Source organism: Pseudophryne corroboree, chromosome 7 (assembly GCF_028390025.1).
Source record: "Pseudophryne corroboree isolate aPseCor3 chromosome 7, aPseCor3.hap2, whole genome shotgun sequence".
Lineage (NCBI taxonomy): Eukaryota > Metazoa > Chordata > Amphibia > Anura > Myobatrachidae > Pseudophryne > Pseudophryne corroboree.
This window is the reverse complement of record NC_086450.1, coordinates 47147835-47167294: the sequence shown is the minus strand read 5'-3', so window position 1 is coordinate 47167294 and position 19460 is coordinate 47147835. Positions and strand designations below refer to the sequence as shown.

The following is a 19460-nucleotide window of genomic DNA, read 5'->3' as shown; positions in this document are numbered from 1 at the left end:
GGGCTGACTCTTTAGTGAGGCCGGCACAGACAATAGCGGCAGACTTCAGTTTGTACTAAGGAGAAGAGTTTGGAAAATGTTCTGGCATTGTGACCGTCACACTGTGGTTATGACGCAGCGTCCAGTTACTTTAATACGGAGCCTTCTGATTAACCCCTTAACAGCCATTTCATTGCGATGAATTACGGTAAGTATACAATGAGCCTATTCTGTGTAGAAATCTATTTTAGCCAGTTTGTTAGAAGCCAAAAAGCCAAAACCTGATTTATTTTACTAACACACACACACACACACACACACACACACACACACACACACACACACACACACACACACACACACACACACACACACACACACCCATGTATTGATGATCAGGTTTAATAATGATCATTTCCTATTGCAGCTTATGGGATGTGAAAGATTGCTGGTATGTATTAAACACCACATGCAGAGACAGGGGTTCTGATAGGAGCCCATCCCTGCAATGGGTAAAAGTAAAGTGATCGCTAATGGGGGGCCGGCCAGCTACTGCGTCGGCGTGTTCTGCTGACTGTGCATGTGCAGGCAGAGAGTGGAGGGGGATCATACAGATTCCTCTCCCGGTAACTTTTTGTGGAGTGTATCTCATAGTTTACAATGGCTAACATTAAATACTGAAGCCAAACTTGCTAAATTTGGCACTGAATCAGAAACCTTTGGGGCTGCTTTGACGATTGAAAACAAGGGACTGATATCTGCTGCCAAACCCCATAGATCAGTGTTCCCAACCATGGTCCTCAAGGCACAGCAACAGTCCCGGTTTTAGTAATATGCATGCTTGAGCACAGGTGGTTAAATAAAAAAAACTGAGGTTCTAATTAAGGGGGTCATTCCGACTTGATTGCACGCTGCCGTTTTTCGCAGCGCAGCACTGAGGTCACTACTGTGCATGCGTATGCACCGCAATGCGCATGTGCGTCGTACGGGTACAAAGTGGATCGTTGATGGGCGATGGATTTAATGAAGAATCCATTCGCACAGCCGATCGCAAGAAGATTGACAGGAAGAGGGCATTTATGGGTGTCAACTGACCGTTTTCAGTGAGTGGTTGGAAAAACGCAGGCGAGTCCAAGCGTCTGCGGGGGGGGGGGGGGGTCTGACGTCAATTCTGGGACCGGACAGCCTGAAGTGATCGCAGCGGCTGAGTAAGTTCAGACCTACTCGGAAACTGCACAAACTGTTTTTGTACTACTCGGCTGCACAGGCGTTCGCACACTTGCAAAGTTAAAATACACTCCCCTGTGGGCGGTGATTATGCGTTCACACGGCTGCAAAAAGTAGCTAGCGAGCGATCAACTCGGAATGACCCCCTAAGTCACCTGTGCTCAAGTATGGCTATCTTAAAAAGCTGGACTGTTAGGGGTAAATTTGCTAAGATGGGAGTTATATTTAAGATGGGATGTTGCCCATAGCAACCAATCAGATTCTTCTTCTCATTTATCTAGCACCTTCTAGAAGATAATACCTGGAATCTGATTGGTTGCTCTGGGAAACATCCCATCTTAAATAAAACTCCCATCTTGGTAAATTGACCCCTTAGTGAGCCCTGAGGCCTGTGGTTGCTAACCCCTGCTGTAGGTGCATCCCAGGGATACTTAATATGTAGATACCAGTCAAAAATGGTTGTTTCCTGGGGATATCCCACAAATATTATTTGATAAATAGGCCCCAAGGAATTTTTTTTGAAGATCCCACAGCCGCTTGTTCAAATCAATCTATATAACACACAAAAAAGTGAAGTGAAAACTTGCAGCTATTAATAATGAGACGCCTTGCCTGCATCCTATATTCCTCACATGCTTCCTTTCCTCGCGCACAGCCCATTGGACCCTTTTCAGCTAGGCCTTAATTCTCCCGGACCTCTCCACAGCAAATGACTTTGTAGTCCAACTCTCATACAAATACTGCAGTACCTGGGTTTTCAGGACAATGGGGCAGATGTATTAAGCCTGGAGAAGTGATAAAGCAGTGATAAGTGGAAGGTGATAATGCACCAGCCAATCAGCTCCTGTCATTTTTTAAACCCGTAATGATTGGCTGGTGCGTTATCACCTTCCACTTACTGTATCACTGCTTTATCACTTCTCCAGGCTTAATACATCTACCCCAGTGTACCCTCTTGGTTCCCATCCTCCTTATCAAACTGATGCTTAGGCGTTCCTTGCTCTGTTACCCCATTCTCCCTGCAAAAAATGTGCATGCCTAACAGCAATAAGGCGCACGCATTCTGATCATATGTAAACGTATGACCAGAGTGGCAGAAAGGGGGTAGGAAGGAGAGGAAGGAGAGTTACTGTGTAGGTAAATCTCAGATAATTAGGAGGCTTGGCTTATGAACCTACTAGATGGCAGGTGGACGCTGTCAATGGTACTGGCATGTAGCACCAACTCCTGATGTAGAGGCGTACGTATCTCAAGACGCATTATATGCTAGATTTCCATGCACATTTCTTTTGAATGATACACGTCTATTTTATTACGAACTCTGCCTCCCATCCAAAGTGTATAAGTGATAATAAATATTAATACTGATGTTGTATTCCAAATATTCTAACAATTTCTTATTACCTTGGGTCTGTCAATAGAAGATTAGCATTTACCAAGAAGGTGGCAAAAATATATAAGGTCACTGTATGGGCACATTATAGCTAGAGGGGGACTTCTTGGACATGCTATACATTTCGGGGGAATATTTGGGCACATTATAAATGCAGGTAACTTTTTAGGGTTCATTATAAGTGTGGCACCCCGGGACTGTGTGTGTGTGTGTGTGTGCCCCTTTAAGAGACCTTTGATGGAGCTCCTCAGCAGTAGGGAAAGTGCTGGTGCAGGAAGGGTTAACTGCAGCCTTGGGTCCGGTCATGTGGCTTCAGGAGAGAAACTGATTGGCGAGAGGAAGAAGAAGGAGTAGAGCATGGTGTGTGCTGGCAGATGGAGGAACGCAGAGCAGAGCGGGAGCTGTAAGCTGGAGAGAGCCACAGAACGCTGGGCGGTGAGAGCAGCACTAAGGAGACCAGCGGGTGTTGCCGGGAGTGTTGCCAGAGAGCGGGTGTTGAGACCGCAGCTGGAGGACCAGACGCCACCAGGCCTGGTGATAGGCGCAGATGCCATGGCCATGTTGAGAGAAAGTGAAGAGCTATTACAGCGGGAACAGCCGGCTTGAAATTCCGTTCACTTGGTCTGAGTGAGTACTGTTTCAAACTGACAGCCAGACACAGACAAGTGTACTTTTCAGCCTCCACCACCTGTGTTACAAACTAACCAGTGATTAAGAAGGGTGCAACCAGTAGCACCATATTGTACCAAGTGAGACCCATAGAAGGAGGGATAATTCAAGACTGAGTTAGAGCAAGTTCAAGAGAAATATTTATGCTTCAGAGCAGAGTTTAAATGCAAGGATAAGAGAAATATCTGTGCTAAAGGACTGAAGTGGTGCAACACTGATAGATAGTTATTGCTGGAAGGACTGAGCTAATTAAACAAGTGTTAATCAAGATCTGCAACTGAAAGAGTTTGTTCCATATCAAAGCCCCCTTATTGTGACATAAGTGCTGTTGGCAAGGCTATTCCTTCACTAGGTACATCCTCTTTGAACTAAAATATATTGACATTTCCTATTCCAGGATCCCTTAATTACTATATGCCTATTTCCCTCATTGACACGCTGTAGCACAACGAACTTTAATATGAGCTCCAACATACATTGCCCGTGAAGATCATTTTTATCCTGGCTAGGGAATGTTAGAGAGTCAGTATTTAGAATTACTGAAATGTATTGTCTTTATTCTTTTTGTGATCACATTATAGAATGGAATGAACAGTGTCTGATTTGATTTTCCCTGATTCCAATGATTTTATGTTAGTTTTATGACTCCAATTGTATCTCATCCTGATTCTAATATTAATTTTTTGTGATTCTAATTACTTGTCTTTTGCAAATTAGATGACAGTGTGTACTGTAGAAAAGTGTGAACAGTAGAAAAATTGCATATTCCTGTTTTCCTTGTATGACAAAGTCTTCTTTTTGTGATTTACCACTCAAACAACGTTCTTTAATTTACCAATCATCGCAAATCCAGAGTTCATTGCAGATTATTACAAAAAGACTTCCTGTTAGAATTGCTGACTCACTTCTGATTCGTATCAATATTTCCTAACTCTCTGAGCATGGCACTACGAGATAAATATAGACACATTATAAATATGGTGCACCATTTAGACACATTATAAATAGAGGGCACTATTGGGGCACATTATAAATAAATATAGACACATTTTAGAAAACGGGCATATTAGAAATATGGAGGTACTGTATTACCATTTATTTCTCGTGTTCCCACAGGGCAGAAGTGCCACAATGGTACCAATGATATTTTGCACTGGAAAGGGCATTCTGTGCTAGGGAGCACACTTCCTAGAGGACTGGGACTGACGCTAAATAGAGCGGTCCATCATTGAAGGGGAGGGAGTGTAATATTTCACAGTGTTTGTTTTTTGTAAACCTCAAAGAAGGTTCAACTACCTGCAGATACTACTATTCCATCTGTCACTGCTTACCAATATTCTCTGGTGGATTTACCGATAGATTGTCCTGTATTTTATGAAGCTGGTGTTTTATAAATCTCATGCTACAGTATGTATTTTTAATTAATTACATTCTCCCAGATTCCAAAAATCTGCCCGTTTATAAACCTCCGAAAGAGATGCCAAAAACAGCAGTGCGCTGAAAGTAGCCCTTAGTACATCTGGCCCTGTGACTGCGATTGTCTTGCATGAGATGGAATGCATGAACTAGCAGATGCAGACATTCTCTCATGCTGGAAGGGAATTTACCCCATTACTGGGAGTCTAATGAAGTTTTCCTGTTATTACATAATCACAACCCATCTCAGTGTTTGAGCCTTATTAAATAATTTCTCTCCGGAGGTCTGTAGCTTCATGCATCTGACCTTTCTGTTTAATAAAAAACAAGAATGTGGAAATTATCACCCATGTGCGGTCCGTGCCCTGGTATTTAAAACATGGAAACAACAGAAGGGAGGGGTAGGGAGTAAAAAGCTTAATTGGAAATATAGCTTGTAGCTTTAACCCATTATTTCCCAGATGTAGCGAAATAATGTACGTGAAAATGATATAAATTGTTAGTGCTGTGACAGGATGGCAGCTGTGCCAGCCCTGCCCACTAAATATGTGACAATATGACATCATGCCTAGGGGTGGGGCCGCCTGCTCTGGTAAGTATTACACTGCTTGGTGTTTTAAGGCTTCCTGCAGTAGCGCTACTATGCACTGATTACATATCCCTCGTGATGGCCCTGTAAACAGGGCTATTGGGACATATTATATGTTTAAATAGTTCTAATTATGTACTTTTAGCAAAGTATGCAAATAGTGTATGTATGAGTTCATTAGTAGTGAGAAAAAAATTCCTTTACATAGACACTTAAAAGTAATGCTCTCTGCATGTAAATCTGTTTTATTGTATGTGAAGAGGGCCATCACCGAGTGAATGTGACTGGTGGCGCCTCCCAGGGCACAAGTCTGAGAGGACGGCACCACCCCTGATATGGTATACTCAGAGTCTGATCTTACTATCTACAGCTTGAAGCACCACCTGGCGCATCCTTAGGAGGTGCCCGCTTTTCTGCTTCCTGCTGTGCCCCCTCTTCTGTCACATCATGATGCTGTGGGGGTAGGGCCGGCCGAGGTACAGAAATGCTCTGCTCTGCCTCTGTATGTGAATATTACCATTATTGCTGAACTAAGGGGTCTATTTACTAAGCCTTAGAGCAGGCATTCCCAAACGCGGTCCTCAAGGCACACCAACAGTGCAGGTTTTAGTGATATCCAGGCTTGAACACAAGTGACTTAATTAGTACCTCAGTTATTTTGATGTAACCATCTGTGCTGAAGCCTGGATATCACTAAAACCTGCACTGTTGGTGTGCCTTGAGGACCGCGGTTGGGAATGTCTGCCTTAGAGAGAGATAAAGTGGACATCTTCATTTTGCCGGCAAGTTTTGTCCTTAAATGTTCTCAGCCCTCAACCACAGCAATCATTCCAGACCATACACTATACATTAAGTGAAGTTTAAGTAACAATAAAGTTTAAAAAAACAAAACAGGTATAGCTCTATTAATATTAAAGTTCTAATAATAACCACAGACTATACAGTATATGATCGGGTTGGGATGGATATCCCGGTGGCCAGAATATCGCTTCTTGGCCTTTTGGCTAAGATCAAGTGTAGTACCTGCTCGAGGGAAACACTTGGTGGAGTACCTGTTCTTACACTAGGAGCGTGAGAGGTTCCTAGTGTGGAATGGAGAAACACCTTGTGGAGTACCATGCTGGGGTGTGGCAATGCCTCTGGTCAAGAATGGAGAAAAACTGGGCTTAGTATCCGCTACCTTCTTAGGGGTTGAAATAGGACCCCTTACGTGGAGCGGGAACGGCCTGGACTAGTATCTACTCTCGTACTGAGGGGTTGACCCTGGCACAGAGTGGGTATGAAGCTTGGTCTGGCTGAGAGGTCGGGAGCAGCTGTAAGCTCGAGGTGTTTTGTGCCCCTGGAACTGGAAGGGACAGGGGTGCCGGAAATGCGCTGGGGATTCGGACCACCATTGCACGAAGGCACTTTAGCACTTAACACTTCAACCCTTCCTGTCTGCACCCACTTTCCTTTGCCCTGGCCTTCTGGCTAGGGCAAGGATAATTTTTTATACCCCCACCCCGGCCTTTTGGCTGGGGCTTATTTATTTATTTATTCACGCACGTGTTTTGCACTTATGCACGGCACAAGCACTTATTTTTGTTTAGTTTGTCACGTCACGGTTTTTTGTTCGGGGTTTAGGTGGGACCCTTATGGGCCACCCTCTCTCCTAGTTAGCAGAGGTCCTCTCCTTTTGGGGAGGGCCAGAGGCTTTTTTTGATCCCCATGGGGAAGCTTCGGCCAACCTTGGGGATACACGAGGGTCTCTCTGCGCTTCGGCAAGGGGGGACCCACAGTCCCTTTTTCCCCTCAGTAGGCCTTTTGACTCTGAGTGGTAGGGAAGTAATGGGGCCCTTCTCCTTTCGGAGCACGTTTGGTCACAGACACTGGGTGATGAAGCCACGTACCTCGGGCTTCAAAAAAAATAAAAATAAAAATGTGTGTGTCTATAATTTTCAAAAGACTGCGGTTGTGGAAAATATGATCCAAAAATGCTGATACATTAGTCTACAGGGCTGTAACTAGGTGTGTGGAGGGGGCAACGCACATAGCGCTGCAGGGTAGGGGTGCAATTGGTAGCACTTGTCAATTATTTGTTTTAATTACTTTTACTTGCAGCCTCTCCCCTTTTTGAAGACCAGCATCTCATGACCGCCCCTGTCTCCTACCCTGACCCCTTCTGCCACTAATACCTATACAACATTCATGAACTCAACTTAAGCTTTCGTTGTTAGTCAGTCACACTGTCCTTTATTACATTTCAAGATGCTGACATACCTGGGATTCAAACCCATTGCCTGGGTAATTGCAATCAGACAATCTACTCATTGAGCTATCTGCCCTTACATAGAAAGCTAGAGAATTCTATTTGAAGCTTACCTTGTACTTTGTGAAAAAATAATAATCAGCATTGCAGCTGAGCAGATCTATGTAGTGCGTGGCTGCAAAAGATTGGATGTGTGGCTGCACACTACAGAAATCTGCTAAATTGCAAATAGCTCAATGAGTAGGGTGTTTGATTAGAATTCAAAAGGTTATAGGTGTGAATCCTGGGGATGGCAGTATGTTGAAATATGTTATTTAATAAAGGGTATTGTAACTGAATAACAATGAGCTCTCAAGTTAAGTGCATGAATGTGGTACAAAGAGGTTTCCCTGGGATCAATCTTGTCGAGGCATACGCCTTATGTGCCTGTTGAAAAAAAAAGGGAGAGAGGCGCCAATTCTCTCCCTGGCACAGGGCACCAAAAAGTCTAGTTACAGCTCTATTAGTCTGTACCAGCTGTCATTAGTTCAGACAAAAATTCCAATCCTTTGTGAGTTTTCATTGAACTATGAATAATGATAATAATGAAAGTTATTATCAACTCTACTTTCGAATTATATAAATAAACAGTCTGACATGAAACGTTGCAGCTTGTTCATCTCCTTGTACTTTTGTAGCAATCAGCCATAGAAAGCTATAGAGAAAATAAACAGGAAAGGTTCTAATTAGAGATGAGCGGGTTCGGTTCCTCGGAATCCGAACCCGCCCGAACTTCAGGTTTTTTTACACGGGGCCGAGCGACTCGGATCTTCCCGCCTTGCTCGGTTAACCCGAGCGCGCCCGAACGTCATCATCCCGCTGTCGGATTCTCGCGAGGCTCGTATTCTATCGCGAGACTCGGATTCTATATAAGGAGCCGCGCGTCGCCGCCATTTTCACACGTGCATTGAGATTGATAGGGAGAGGACGTGGCTGGCGTCCTCTCCGTTTAGACTAGAGTACTAGAGAGAGACACAAATTTTGGGGAGCATATTATTAGGAGGAGTACTACTTGCTGCTGATAGTGTGACCAGTGACCACCAGTTTAATTAATCCGTTCTCTGCCTGATAAAAAACGATACACAGTGTGACACAGTCACATACCATATCTGTGCTCAGCCCTGTGTTCTGCATCATATGTAATACTGTATATCATTATCTGACTGTGCTGAGTGCTCACTGCTCACACAGCTTAATTGTGGGGGAGACTGGGGAGCAGTTATAGCAGGAGTACATATTTTAAGTACAGTGCACACTTTTGCTGCCAGAGTGCCACTGCCAGTGTGACTGACCAGTGACCACTGACCACCAGTATTGTGATTGTCTGCTGACCACCAGTATATTGTGATTGTCTGCCTGAAAAAGTTAAACACTCGTCGTGTGGTGTTTTTATAAACGCATTCTGCAGACAGTGTCCAGCAGGTCCGTCATTACATAATATATACCTGTCCGGCTGCAGTACTAGTGTGATATATATATATATTTTAATTTTATCTCATTATCATCCAGTCTATATTAGCAGCAGACACAGTACGGTAGTCCACGGCTGTAGCTACCTCTGTGTCGGCAGTCGCTCGTCATCCATAAGTATACTAGTATCCATCCATCTCCAGTGTTTACCTGAGGTGCCTTTTAGTTGTGCCTATTAAAATATGGAGAACAAAAATGTTGAGGTTCCAAAAATAGGGAAAGATCAAGATCGACTTCCACCTCGTGCTGAAGCTGCTGCCACTAGTCATGGCCGAGACGATGAAATGCCAGCTACGTCGTCTGCCAAGGCCGATGCCCAATGTCATAGTACAGAGCATGTAAAATCCAAAACACCAAATATCAGTAAAAAAAGGACTCAAAAATCTAAAATAAAATTGTCGGAGGAGAAGCGTAAACTTGCCAATATGCCATTTACCACACGGAGTGGCAAGGAACGGCTGAGGCCCTGGCCTATGTTCATGGCTAGTGGTTCAGCTTCACATGAGGATGGAAGCACTCAGCCTCTCGCTAGAAAAATGAAAAGACTCAAGCTGGCAAAAGCACAGCAAAGAACTGTGCGTTCTTCGAAATCCCAAATCCACAAGGAGAGTCCAATTGTGTCGGTTGCGATGCCTGACCTTCCCAACACTGGACGTGAAGAGCATGCGCCTTCCACCATTTGCACGCCCCCTGCAAGTGCTGGAAGGAGCACCCGCAGTCCAGTTCCTGATAGTCAGATTGAAGATGTCAGTGTTGAAGTACACCAGGATGAGGAGGATATGGGTGTTGCTGGCGCTGGGGAGGAAATTGACAAGGAGGATTCTGATGGTGAGGTGGTTTGTTTAAGTCAGGCACCCGGGGAGACACCTGTTGTCCGTGGGAGGAATATGGCCATTGACATGCCTGGTGAAAATACCAAAAAAATCAGCTCTTCGGTGTGGAAGTATTTCAACAGAAATGCGGACAACATTTGTCAAGCCGTGTGTTGCCTTTGTCAAGCTGTAATAAGTAGGGGTAAGGACGTTAACCACCTCGGAACATCCTCCCTTATACGTCACCTGCAGCGCATTCATAATAAGTCAGTGACAAGTTCAAAAACTTTGGGCGACAGCGGAAGCAGTCCACTGACCAGTAAATCCCTTCCTCTTGTAACCAAGCTCACGCAAACCACCCCACCAACTCCCTCAGTGTCAATTTCCTTCTTCCCCAGGAATGCCAATAGTCCTGCAGGCCATGTCACTGGCAATTCTGACGAGTCCTCTCCTGCCTGGGATTCCTCCGATGCATCCTTGCGTGTAACGCCTACTGCTGCTGGCGCTGCTGTTGTTGCTGCTGGGAGTCGATGGTCATCCCAGAGGGGAAGTCGGAAGACCACTTGTACTACTTCCAGTAAGCAATTGACTGTCCAACAGTCCTTTGCGAGGAAGATGAAATATCACAGCAGTCATCCTGTTGCAAAGCGGATAACTGAGGCCTTGACAACTATGTTGGTGTTAGACGTGCGTCCGGTATCCGCCGTTAGTTCACAGGGAACTAGACAATTTCTTGAGGTAGTGTGCCCCCGTTACCAAATACCATCTAGGTTCCACTTCTCTAGGCAGGCGATACCGAGAATGTACACGGACGTCAGAAAAAGACTCACCAGTGTCCTAAAAAATGCAGTTGTACCCAATGTCCACTTAACCACGGACATGTGGACAAGTGGAGCAGGGCAGGGTCAGGACTATATGACTGTGACAGCCCACTGGGTAGATGTATGGACTCCCGCCGCAAGAACAGCAGCGGCGGCACCAGTAGCAGCATCTCGCAAACGCCAATTCTTTCCTAGGCAGGCTACGCTTTGTATCACCGGTTTCCAGAATACGCATACAGCTGAAAACCTCTTACGGCAACTGAGGAAGATCATCGCGGAATGGCTTACCCCAATTGGACTCTCCTGTGGATTTGTGGCATCGGACAACGCCAGCAATATTGTGTGTGCATTAAATATGGGCAAATTCCAGCACGTCCCATGTTTTGCACATACCTTGAATTTGGTGGTGCAGAATTATTTAAAAAACGAGAGGGGCGTGCAAGAGATGCTGTCGGTGGCCAGAAGAATTGTGGGACACTTTCGGCGTACAGGCACCACGTACAGAAGACTGGAGCACCACCAAAAACGCCTGAACCTGCCCTGCCATCATCTGAAGCAAGAAGTGGTAACGAGGTGGAATTCAACCCTATATATGCTTCAGAGGTTGGAGGAGCAGCAAAAGGCCATTCAAGCCTATACAATTGAGCACGATATAGGAGGTGGAATGCACCTGTCTCAAGCGCAGTGGAGAATGATTTCAATGTGTGCAAGGTTCTGCTGCCCTTTGAACTTGCCACACGTGAAGTCAGTTCAGACACTGCCAGCCTGAGTCAGGTCATTCCCCTCATCAGGCTTTTGCAGAAGAAGCTGGAGACATTGAAGGCGGAGCTAACACAGAGCGATTCCGCTAGGCATGTGGGACTTGTGGATGGAGCCCTTAATTCGCTTAACAAGGATTCACGGGTGGTCAATCTGTTGAAATCAGAGCACTACATTTTGGCCACCGTGCTCGATCCTAGATTTAAAACCTACCTTGGATCTCTCTTTCCGGCACACACAAGTCTGCTGGGGTTCAAAGACCTGCTGGTGAGAAAATTGTCAAGTCAAGCGGAACGCGACCTGTCAACATCTCCTCCTTCACATTCTCCCGCAACTGGGGGTGAGAGGAAAAGGCTCAGAATTCCGAGCCCACCCGCTGGCGGTGATGCAGGGCAGTCTGGAGCGACTGCTGATGCTGACATCTGGTCCGGACTGAAGGACCTGCCAACGATTACGGATACGGACATGTCGTCTACTGGCACTGCATATGATTCTCTCCCCATTGAAAGAATGGTGGAGGATTATATGAGTGACCGCATCCAAGTAGGCACGTCAGACAGTCCGTACTTATACTGGCAGGAAAAAGAGGCAATTTGGAGGCCCTTGCACAAACTGGCTTTATTCTACCTAAGTTGCCCTCCCACAAGTGTGTACTCCGAAAGAGTGTTTAGTGCCGCCGCTCACCTTGTCAGCAATCGGCGTACGAGGTTACTTCCAGAAAATGTGGAGAAGATGATGTTCATTAAAATGAATTATAATCAATTCCTCCGTGGAGACATTGACCAGCAGCAATTGCCTCCACAAAGTACACAGGGAGCTGAGATGGTGGATTCCAGTGGGGACGAATTGATAATCTGTGAGGAGGGGGATGTACACGGTGATATATCGGAGGATGATGATGAGGTGGACATCTTGCCTCTGTAGAGCCAGTTTGTGCAAGGAGAGATTAATTGCTTCTTTTTTGGTGGGGGTCCAAACCAACCCGTCATTTCAGTCACAGTCGTGTGGCAGACCCTGTCACTGAAATGATGGGTTGGTTAAAGTGTGCATGTCCTGTTTATACAACATAAGGGTGGGTGGGAGGGCCCAAGGACAATTCCATCTTGCACCTCTTTTTTCTTTCATTTTTCTTTGCGTCATGTGCTGTTTGGGGAGTATTTTTTTGAAGGGCCATCCTGCGTGACACTGCAGTGCCACTCCTAGATGGGCCAGGTGTTTGTGTCGGCCACTAGGGTCGCTTATCTTACTCACACAGCTACCTCATTGCGCCTCTTTTTTTCTTTGCGTCATGTGCTGTTTGGGGAGTGTTTTTTGGAAGGGCCATCCTGCGTGACACTGCAGTGCCACTCCTAGATGGGCCAGGTGTTTGTGTCGGCCACTAGGGTCGCTTATCTTACTCACACAGCTACCTCATTGCGCCTCTTTTTTTCTTTGCGTCATGTGCTGTTTGGGGAGTGTTTTTTGGAAGGGCCATCCTGCGTGACACTGCAGTGCCACTCCTAGATGGGCCAGGTGTTTGTGTCGGCCACTAGGGTCGCTTATCTTACTCACACAGCTACCTCATTGCGCCTCTTTTTTTCTTTGCGTCATGTGCTGTTTGGGGAGTGTTTTTTGGAAGGACCATCCTGCTTGACACTGCAGTGCCACTCCTAGATGGGCCAGGTGTTTGTGTCGGCCACTAGGGTCGCTTAGCTTACTCACACAGCTACCTCATTGCGCCTCTTTTTTTCTTTGCGTCATGTACTGTATGGGGAGTGTTTTTTGGAAGGGCCATCCTGCGTGACACTGCAGTGCCACTCCTAGATGGGCCAGGTGTTTGTGTCGGCCACTAGGGTCGCTTAGCTTACTCACACAGCTACCTCATTGCGCCTCTTTTTTTCTTTGCGTCGTGTGCTGTTTGGGGAGTGTTTTTTGGAAGGGCCATCCTGCGTGACACTACAGTGCCACTCCTAGATGGGCCAGGTGTTTGTGTCGGCCACTAGGGTCGCTTATCTTACTCACACAGCTACCTCATTGCGCCTCTTTTTTTCTTTGCGTCATGTGCTGTTTGGGGAGTGTTTTTTGGAAGGGCCATCCTGCGTGACACTGCAGTGCCACTCCTAGATGGGCCAGGTGTTTGTGTCGGCCACTAGGGTCGCTTAGCTTACTCACACAGCTACCTCATTGCGCCTCTTTTTTTCTTTGCGTCATGTGCTGTTTGGGGAGTGTTTTTTGGAAGGGCCATCCTGCGTGACACTGCAGTGCCACTCCTAGATGGGCCAGGTGTTTGTGTCGGCCACTAGGGTCGCTTATCTTACTCACACAGCTACCTCATTGCGCCTCTTTTTTTCTTTGCGTCATGTGCTGTTTGGGGAGTGTTTTTTGGAAGGGCCATCCTGCGTGACACTGCAGTGCCACTCCTAGATGGGCCAGGTGTTTGTGTCGGCCACTAGGGTCGCTTAGCTTACTCACACAGCTACCTCATTGCGCCTCTTTTTTTCTTTGCGTCATGTGCTGTTTGGGGAGTGTTTTTTGGAAGGGCCATCCTGCGTGACACTGCAGTGCCACTCCTAGATGGGCCAGGTGTTTGTGTCGGCCACTAGGGTCGCTTAGCTTAGTCATCCAGCGACCTCGGTGCAAATTTTAGGACTAAAAATAATATTGTGAGGTGTGAGGTGTTCAGAATAGACTGAAAATGAGTGGAAATTATGGTTTTTGAGGTTAATAATACTTTGGGATCAAAATGACCCCCAAATTCTATAATTTAAGCTGTTTTTTAGTGTTTTTTGAAAAAAACACCCGAATCCAAAACACACCCGAATCCGACAAAAAAAATTCGGTGAGGTTTTGCCAAAACGCGGTCGAACCCAAAACACGGTCGCGGAACCGAACCCAAAACCAAAACACAAAACCCGAAAAATTTCAAGTGCACATCTCTAGTTCTAATGTTTAATGTTTCAAACAAAGAAAGAAAATATATGTATTTTGCTCCAGTGTTTAGATTTGCCTCACCAAGTTATCAGACAGAAGTGTTCTGATCATCGGGTACCTGATAAGGAAGACTCTAGCGCTTAGATTCCCAAGTCTCAGAACGGCCCAGCGGCAGGTGAGCCCGCAGAGAGAGATTAATCACACAGAGGCAGGTGTCTGCACACACAGCTGGGATACCAAAACTAACTGTCCTCCAGTCACTGTACTAAACCGAAGTGACGGGAATGTTTCAAGCGCAGTGCGTCACTCATAAACCCCACAGCATCCAAGTCACTATCCCGAATGACTCCATATAATAGCGTTACACAGACACTGTCCAGATTAATGCCTGGGAAACATTACTAATGAAACATCAATACTATTGTAGGCTGACGCTGAGATGAAGAAGAGATGAGTGACTCCTTTGTTCCACTTCACAAACTATTCAGAGTGAGCAAATGTTTTTGGTTTTCCCAAACTGTATTTTTTAAATGCCACTTATCTTTCGATCTCATTTTGGTTCCATTGCCTTAAACCAGAGGTTCCCAAATGCGGTCCACAAGGCACCGTAACGGTCCAGGTTTTAACCATATCCATGCTTGGCCACAGGTGACTTAATTAGTACCTCAGTCAATTTGATTTAACCATCTGTACAGAGCCATGGATATCTTAAAAACCTGGACTGTTATTGAGGACCGCGTTTGGGTACTTCTGCCTTAGCCCATAGAAGTATTTTCCCCTCACACCTGACATTGGGGGTCATTCCGAGTTGATCGCTAGCTAAAAATGTTCGCTGTGCTGCGATTGAGGAAAAAAAATGGCACTTCTGCGCATGCGTATGCGGCGTAGTGTGCACGCGCGACGTACTGTCACAATGGCCAATGTATTTTTACACAAGGTCTAGCAAAGCATTTCAGTCGCACTCCTGGCCGCAGAGTGATTGATATGAAGTGGGTGTTTCTGGGTGTCAACTGACCGTTTTCAGGGAGTGTTCGAAAAAACGCAGGCGTGCCAGGAAAAACGCAGGCGTGGCTGGCCGAACGCAGGGCGTTTGTGACGTCAAATCCGGAACTGAATGATCTGAAGTGATTGCAAGTGCTGAGTAGGTCTGGAGCTACTCAGAAACTGCACAATATTTTTTTGTAGCCGCTCTGCGATCCTTTTGTTTGCACTTCTGCTAAGCTAAAATACACTCCCAGAGGGCGGCGGCTTAGCGTTTGCACAGCTGCTAAAAACAGCTAGCGAGTGATCAACTCAGAATGACCCCCATACTACGCATTTTGTGTGGTATATGTATATCACACAGTCAGCCAACAGTCCCTGCAGCCAGTGTACAGGCGGTCAGCGGACCACCCGTACACACAGCCAGATTACTACAGCCAATTAGTACAATTTGCTAAGTGCCACAATACACATTGTATTGCAGATTTACCTTTTGTATACCTTACCTGCTGACATATCCTGAAGGAGCAGGGTTTAGCTGCTGCTGTTGTCGCCTGGGGCAACATCCAACTGTCTACGTGCTGGAACCTCCAGTTGAGATGACGCGTCAGCTTCTCATCAGGGGTCAGCACGGAACTTCTCACATCGTCCATCTGCGGCCACGCGAGAGATGAGACTGATTAGAGGGATGAACGCAGCCACTGTCAGCCTGAGGACAGCTGATGCCGGGTTCATCTCAAAATTAAATCAAGGGAAAATTCACCGGCTAGGTCCACTGTGGCTTTGGATTTTGATGTAATAAAATAGTAACAACCAGGCTCTTTAGAATTTAATGTCACCCAAAGGTATTAAGTTAAAGGACAAAGTGACAATGGCATTAAAATGTTGCGGCCAGGTACAGTGGCAATGACATGTTGGGGCTATGTACAGTAATTTCACCAAGAGGGACACAAGGCATAAAAGTGACACAAATATTGATACATTGAAGCAGGCAACGTTCAAGAGGTGACAAATGTCCATTACAGCCCCTTTACTCTCTTTTATGGGTTAGTATGAAATATATATAATATATAAATATATCAAATGTTCTTATTCTGTGTTCTCTTGAATAAAATGCTTCCTTTGTGATGTCAGCCATTCTCATCAACTATTTAATTGCCCCCAAAGACAGAAAATATAGGGGTACATTCACTAAGCGCCGGTTTCATGGACAATTGCGAACCGATGGGGCATCGATGGGGGCTTAGCGGTCAAACAAAAAGCATTTATTAATCATCGGTTTACAGCGTCAAGTCAAATCCGCCGTCGAAGTCCATCGGTTTTTGAAGTCTAAAAGCCCTGTCGGTTGACGCATTTCTGATAGAACCGCCATCACATGCGCCTGTAAATCCAATGGAAGACGACGAGAAACCCAAAACTGACGCTTAGTAGATGTACTCCATAGTATGCATAAACAGTAGCATGTGGGTTAAAGGCAAAACTACAGTTAATTTTCCTATATTCTACATTAGCATTTCTTACTGTATCCCAGGGGTTGAAGAGAGAGGAGGAGGAATTTATAGATTCACGGGCCACGATCGAATAATCATTAGAAATTGGCATTTGAATGTGATCTAATGTGAAAATTCCTTTACTCAATAATAGTTCTTATATGACTGCTGTCTGCATGTAACAACACCGGAATCATTTTGAAAACCAAGCACTGTAGGAAACAGACGTGTGCTTCAAAATTGTTGTTAAAGGGCTACTAGTCATTAATATTATTAATATACTAATGAGGGGACCCAGTCACCTCCGTATGCCCCCTTCCCGCATTATCTGTCCACACCCGCTGCCTCTGTCTGCTGCACCGCCCCCTTTCTCTGACTGCTGAAACCACAGACACTGATTGGTTGATTTAGGCAACTACTTCACTTTTTCTCTCTCCGCGGCTTGTTACATTTCCCCTTATTTCTCTGTGCCAGAGTGATCTGGGAAAGGATTCAATTAAAATAATGAATTTTTTTTTTAAAAAAGGTTTAAAGTGTCCTTTAATATGTTACATACTAACAAATTGGGCGGAATTAAAATGTTTTACCACCGGCAGCCACTAGATGGCGCCTGAACTGAGCTATTTAATTGTAGCTCTGTTTGGGCGCGATGGCTGCCGGCATCTGCATTTCAGCTCTTACACCCCAGGTGTGGCGAGCCAAAATGCATGAAAAGTGACCCGTGTTGACGCTCAAATGGCACTTTTCGTGATTGCTCCCAGCACTTTGGTCGAGTTTAGCTGCTTTACGTGGCTAAACCAGACCTCTATGGGCGCGACCAGTGCGAAAACCAGAAACAATTGAATATCGCCCCCGCAATCTCCCATCACTTTAGACAGGAGATCGGGCGCGGTATCAATTGAATATCGCCCATTAAAGTACACTTTGAACCTTTTACCAGTAAATTATGTGAGCTGTCGACCATAGGCTTCATGTTCCAGACAGCCTTAGCAGCCCCCATAGAAACCTATAAGGGTAGCAGTTGAGTTACAGACGGTCATAATCCCGACAGCCATTGACCGGCAGTCAAAATACGGACACGGTCAAAATACGGACATTCATTATGTCGACATGATCAAAGCACTCACAGTCAGAATACTGACATTTGAAATGTCGAAATGCCGACATGCGTTTTTAAGAAATTTTTTCACAAAAAAAGACTTGTTCCTACGTTACCATCCCAGTGGACCTGGAGGGGGAATATAATAGTGTGCCGGAAGCATGGTGAGCGCATCGAGCCATGCGAGGGTATGCGGTACACTCAGACGGTGTCCATGTCGACCTATGTCGACATTGGCACAAACACCCCCCCTACCAAGAAAAACTCATGTCGGTACTTTGACATGTCCGCATTTCAAATGTCGGTATTCTGACTATGTTGGCATTTTGAACATGTCGGCATAATGTGTATCAGTATTTTGACCGTGTCATTGGCTGTTGGAATTATGACCATCGGTATTGTGTCCGTTGGTAAATCATACTGAATCCACCTATAGGGGCTTCATCTGCTGTTGAAAATGGGGGGGGGGGGGGGGGGGGCTGCATCAGATATCTGCCCCAGTCCCTCCTTGTTAAATCCAGATGATGCCTAATAAACACCACCAATATACTTTAATAAATATGCCCCTAGTAATAGATGTGTCAAACCTTCTAAGGAAGACAACTGGAGGTGTTGTCATAGCAACCACTCAGATTCTAGCTATTATTTGTCTAGTACATAATATAAAACGATGGCTACTGTAGAATCTTATTGGTTGCAACATCTCTTCCTGTCTTCTGTAGGTTTGATAAATCTTCGCCTTTTTGCTTTATAAGGAAGGAAGCTGCTAAAGGGGAAAAGACGACTGGCCTGTCTATCACTGCTGACCTGCCAGGAGAACTATTACACATTACAACCCCGGATCCCCTATAACTTACTGGGATCGGGGAATAATACTGCTCTGAGGGCAGCAATACAGTTACAGCAGATTTTTATTTTACAACTTTAAGGGGTCTATTCATGAAGCAGTGAAAAGCGTGGAGAAGTGAGCCAGTGGAGAAATTGCCCATGGCAACCAATCAGCATTGAAGTAACATTTATCATTGGCATACTATACAATTGTACGGAGCAGCTGATTGGTTGCCATGGGCAACATCTCCACAGGCTCACTTCTCCACTCTTTTCACTGCTTCAAGAATAGACCCCTAACTGATCACAGTTGCCAATCAGATAAAGGGGTTTATGTTATACATATATTATTTCCTTACAGCTTACATGGCAGAAGTTGCGCCTTTGGGAAGTATCACACATAATTAAGTTTGTATATTTCATATTCATGACTATCACATGTATAAACAGACATCTGTTACATAGTTATGAGTTACACGCTTTCTCCTGCTGTAGTATCTGACACATATACGTGGTGACAATGCCAAATTCCCTTGTCGTATAAACAACCCTTTATGAAGCTAAGAACACTGTACGCTGTTTGCTTAAGAAATACCGTATGGGTACGCTATCTGCGTAACGATCGCTAAGCCGTAGGCGAGACGCTCAAGCGTCACGTTCGCTCACGGCCCAGTGATCACAGGACACGTTATTGGTTATGTCTAGGGGAATGATTCGCTGTAGCGTAGCC

At 45.4% G+C, this 19460-nt stretch overlaps 1 protein-coding gene and 1 pseudogene across 2 annotated transcripts in view; one reads left to right on the top strand and one right to left on the bottom strand.

Annotated features, from left to right (window-relative positions):
* The window catches only part of LOC134944515 (uncharacterized), a 463054-nt gene that overhangs the window by 94322 nt on the left and 349272 nt on the right, over positions 1-19460 (bottom strand). For both annotated transcript variants that reach the window (XM_063933135.1, XM_063933136.1), the window contains exon 8: positions 15820-15966. In XM_063933135.1, the coding sequence (XP_063789205.1) occupies positions 15820-15966 (147 nt within the window). The remainder of the gene's footprint in view (positions 1-15819; positions 15967-19460) is intronic.
* Positions 6258-6330, top strand: LOC134946714 (U2 spliceosomal RNA; annotated as a pseudogene).